Source organism: Momordica charantia (genome assembly GCF_013281855.1).
Source record: "Momordica charantia cultivar OHB3-1 chromosome 1 unlocalized genomic scaffold, Mcharantia_2.0 BLBB01000001.1, whole genome shotgun sequence".
Taxonomy (NCBI): domain Eukaryota; kingdom Viridiplantae; phylum Streptophyta; class Magnoliopsida; order Cucurbitales; family Cucurbitaceae; genus Momordica; species Momordica charantia.
Window position 1 is genome coordinate 16,281,648 of NW_028275157.1, and position 4,447 is coordinate 16,286,094.

Below are 4,447 nucleotides of genomic sequence, written 5' to 3' on the forward strand. Positions count from 1 at the left end.
AAATTGTAGGGGTTAAATTTGTAAGTTGAGAAAAATTTCTTTTAGCAAAACAAAGATATTCCGTGGTCTTTGTTTCGTCATCGTCGTGCTATATTGGGCTTGGCTGGACTTCCATTTTGGCTGCTTCCAGCCTGGCTTTCCCGATTTTTATTTTTTATTTTTCTTTTTTCAAGAAAATAATAAGTAAAAATAAGATATCTAATTATTTTGATTTTGTCCCATTTCGTTGTTTCTTCCTCTCTCTCTCTCTCTCTCTCTCTCTCTCTCTCACTGTCGCTCTCCGGTTTCATTTTCTCGCTCTTTATTATATCTCTGACTCTTTGGTAGATTCTTCGTTGTTAAGATTCTTCCTTTTTATCTCCAATCCGTTTCGAAGAAACCCTCAAACCCGTTCGTCCTTCAGGTACAGTTTCTTCGGAGTTTGCTGTTTATTTATTCTTTGATTTCTCTAGTTTTATTTTTCGAGTTTCCCCTGCCTTGGTATTGGTTTATGATGCTGTTTGTTGGATGAGAAAGTTGAGGATTTTTTTTTTTATTCCTGAATCTGTTTATCTCTAGGTTGTAGAGAATCAAGATTCTTATGGTTTGATTGATACCTAGTTCTTGTTCTTTGATTCTCAGAATCTTCAACATGTGATTTATTTCTCTCTGTTCACAACCAAAGGATTAATCGATCTTATTAATCTACTTGATTTCTGTTGATTCTGATTATACGATCGAAATCACAGTCTGTGAAATTGACTTGATAACCGGTTTGGTTATCTTGATTCTGATTATAGGATCGAAACCTGGCGATTTCGATTCTCTGTTCTGGATTTCTAATTGTAGATTTACTTTTCCAGATCTGTTAGAACGCCGTCGGAAACTGCGGGATCCGTTCGCAGAGGTGGAGGTTCTTCGTTGTACATCCGAAACGCGAGGTCGTGAAGAAGAAAGACATGGCGGAGGAGCACAGATGCCAAGCACCTGAGGGCCACCGTTTCTGCGCCAATAATTGCGGCTTCTTCGGCAGCCCAGCCACCATGGATCTCTGCTCCAAATGTTACAGAGACTACCGCCTCAAAGAGCAAGAACAAGCTTCCACCAAATCAACGATTGAAGCCGCTCTCTCAGCCTCATCTCCTTCCCCCTCCTCTTCTCCAATCGATCCTCCCCCTGTCTCGCCTGTTATAGCCTTGACCTCGCCGGAAACAGCCACAGATCTGACGGTCCCGCCCGTCGCGGCGGCCGGATCTGAGGCGGCGAACCAGCCAAACCCTAACCCTAACCCGAACCCGACCCGGTGTTCGTCGTGCCGTAAGAAGGTGGGTTTGACGGGGTTCAGATGCAGATGCGGAACCACGTTCTGTGGGGTTCATAGGTACCCGGAGAAGCACGGCTGCACGTTCGATTTCAAGTCGATCGGAAGAGAGGAGATCGCCCGAGCGAACCCCGTCGTCAAAGCCGATAAACTGGAGAGGATTTGAGCGATTTCTCGGCCCTGTTCTAAGATCTGACGACTGAGAGCAACTCACGGTGGCCCATCATCTTCGCCGCCATCGAATCTCTCAGCCTTCCGATCGCCGTCCACCGTCGCACTCGATAACGATGCTCTCTCTCTCCCCTCTTTTATTTGATACCTCTCTCTCTCTATCTCGCTACAGTATAAAATAAGTGTGGAAGATGGGTTTTCTTGTAAAAAAAAAATTCCTATTTTTTCCCTTTCTCTTTTGATTTCAGAATTGAAAGTATGGTCTCTACTTCCATTGATGATGGTCATCTTCTTCTCTATAAACCCAATAAACTCAACTTCATAGGCCATTTTCATCACTGGAAACATTAAAAGATAAGACAAAGCTAAATTAGAGAGAGGCTGGTTTGTTGCTCTTTTTTCTAGGTATCATACATATTATGTGTATAGGAATGAAACTTGAATTTTGCTCATTGAGATGAGCTGTTTGAGCCTGATGTGTTTGCTTAATGTACCCTTTTGGCTAGTTTCTGAGTCTGCTTTTTGGATATTAGAGATAATTTTTCAGCCAAGAACTTGATAATATTTGCAAGTGGTCGGGGGGCTTTTGAAGAAAAATGGGCTGCTTCGGGATGAGATTTGAACCCACGAGTTTTCGATATTACATTTAAAAATGTTGGTGTGCTACTGGGCATGTGTGCAATGTATTTAACTCTGTTGGTTGATTGACAGCCACGCCTCTTTCCATATCAATTTTGGTTTTGGCATGGCTCGTATGGATTGGTCCAACACATCGCTTGTGAATGTGCCAGCCGACTACATTGTGGATGTTATTAGAAAATTTTAAAATTAGGTTCAGTGCATCAATGACATGGCATCGATTATGCCACATGTCACATTGTTGTGGTTTGACCTGTCATGTCATATGGCTTACATCGTCACCAACATGTATAATTTTAACACTCAAAATCTTGTTTTGTTGATTCCCCTTTGATTTGAACTCCACGGTTTTGGATTATTCATAATATTATTAGATTCATCTTTCTTGAGTTCAGCTTATAGGGATCTTTCTTGACGGGGAAAAGAGATGACCAAAAGGAAGTTATGAATTTGAAGTACTCTCCTCTTTTTTCCTTTGCAATAGAAAATGAAGAATTCTCTTTGCATTTGACTCTAATAAAATGCGATGAGTTGATCTTTTTTTTTTTTTTAATTTTTTGATCTACGTTTAATCATAACCTTACCTTTAATATTCATGGATGCTGCCGGGAAAATTTTCTTATCATCCATGTGTAAAGTGTGGGCCTATTATTTAAGAAGTCTGCAAATGAAAATAGAAAAAATAAAATAAAATTTTTGAAAACCAAATCTTATTAGTTTGAAGGATAGAATAAAGTGAGATAATAGTGAGAAAAAGAAGAGAAAAAAGTTTTAAATAACAAAAAAGTATATATATATATATAAATAATGATTTTTTTAGTACATATTATATATTAAACATGTATAATATGTACATTTTTTAAAAATTATTTGACCTATACTCTATACAACAACATTTAAATGGAGGTATGAGGATAAAAAAAAGAAGTTAAAATATTAGTTTGGTTCCTGTATTCATTTTAGTTCTTATACTTTTAAAATGTTTGTTTTGGTCCTTGTACTTATACTTTGAGAACATCTTCAAAGTAGAGGGACTAAAATGAAAAATATAGAGATCAAAATAAACATCTTCAAAGTAGAGGGACTAAAATGAAAAATATAGAGATCAAAATAAACATTTTCAAAGTATAAGAACTAAAATGAATCAAAACTAAATATAGAGATCAAAATCAAAAAAATTTTGGATGCTTTGGACGCAAAGTTATGCGTAAGCAACTATTATTGAATAACATTATCATCACTAATAGATGTTTTATCTCTGTTTTATAACCTTCCTTTTAATTTTTTACGTTTGATATATGACTTCAAGTAGAAAAAAATATTACATAAGTCTAACTCATCTGATTAAGGTACATATCTCCGATAAAAAAGTTGGGAATTCGAATATTCTCCTCCACGTATTACTAAAAAAACATCATAATATTTAATTAAAGTACAATATCTCTATTCGTATGAGATCTTTATGATGAAACAAAAAATAAAACTATGTAAATCTTTAACATAAAATGAATAATATCATGAGCAATCAGGTTTGGGAAAAAAATTGGTGAATATGTTGGGAAACACAACTTAAAAACACAAATATTAAAAAACCAACCCCACTACTAAGATTTAGGTCTAAAAGATGAATTAAACCTATCAAGTGTGCCCGTAATTAAACTCAATTTATGCAAACTAGTTCAAACTACTATTCCATACCGCTTTTGGTTTGTTTAGAAGCTTAGGCTAGTGTTTACATATGTCTATGCAACTCTAAAATCCTAAATAAATCAAGTTTCAACTTACGTTTAACGGGGCCAATTACTTGGTCAAAAGTTGTTATTCCCGTTTTGACAATCTAGGCATCCAATGTGGCTGAAGTATTATGAAGTTGGAATTTAAGAGTAACTTGGCTGGCTCATTCCTCTAGTAAACTAGAATTTCTGGTCCTACGATGTCTCTGACGTATTGTGATAATAAATCTTCACTTTTCCTTACAAAATAAGCACATTTACCCAAATTAACCTTCATTTACTTATAACTGAATTCCAAAGTCCCTAATAACAAATTATGCACATTTTCCCTAAATTATATGCATTAACATACATTTTCGTCCCAAATAATCGTCAACTAAGCATACAAACCTACCATTTTTAGCCTTTAATCAGGTCTTTATCACATATATGGAAGAGATTCATTGTCCTAATAAATTGCACCAAAACTATGCCATTATTCATCTTTTAACACAAGTGGATAAAATGGTTGAAACAGAATATTTGCACATTTTAATATATTAAAAATGAAGGTTTCTAACCCAATAAAGAAAAGAAAAAGTGGATAGTTAGTTAGTTTTTTGAA

The 4,447-nt window shown here is 35.8% G+C and overlaps 1 protein-coding gene across 2 annotated transcripts; it reads left to right on the top strand.

The window, feature by feature from the left end:
• Window positions 1-242: 242 nt before the first annotated feature.
• LOC111005914 (A20/AN1-like zinc finger family protein) lies at window positions 243-1,749 on the top strand. Of its 2 annotated transcripts, none has more exons than XM_022277609.2 (2): window positions 243-403; window positions 843-1,749. In XM_022277609.2, the coding sequence occupies exon 2, from the start codon at window positions 939-941 to the stop codon at window positions 1,464-1,466; it is 528 nt and encodes a 175-aa protein (XP_022133301.1). In that variant the 5' UTR covers window positions 243-403; window positions 843-938; the 3' UTR covers window positions 1,467-1,749. The 2 variants fall into 2 exon arrangements, with proteins under 2 accessions (XP_022133301.1, XP_087981377.1); XM_088125251.1 differs by lacking the exon at window positions 243-403 and adding an exon at window positions 441-515.
• Window positions 1,750-4,447: the final 2,698 nt, after the last annotated feature.

Bases quoted from the DNA above. Each gene is read 5' to 3' on its own strand.
- LOC111005914 (XM_022277609.2), top strand. From the start codon at position 939: ATGGCGGAGGAGCACAGATGCCAAGCACCTGAGGGCCACCGTTTCTGC.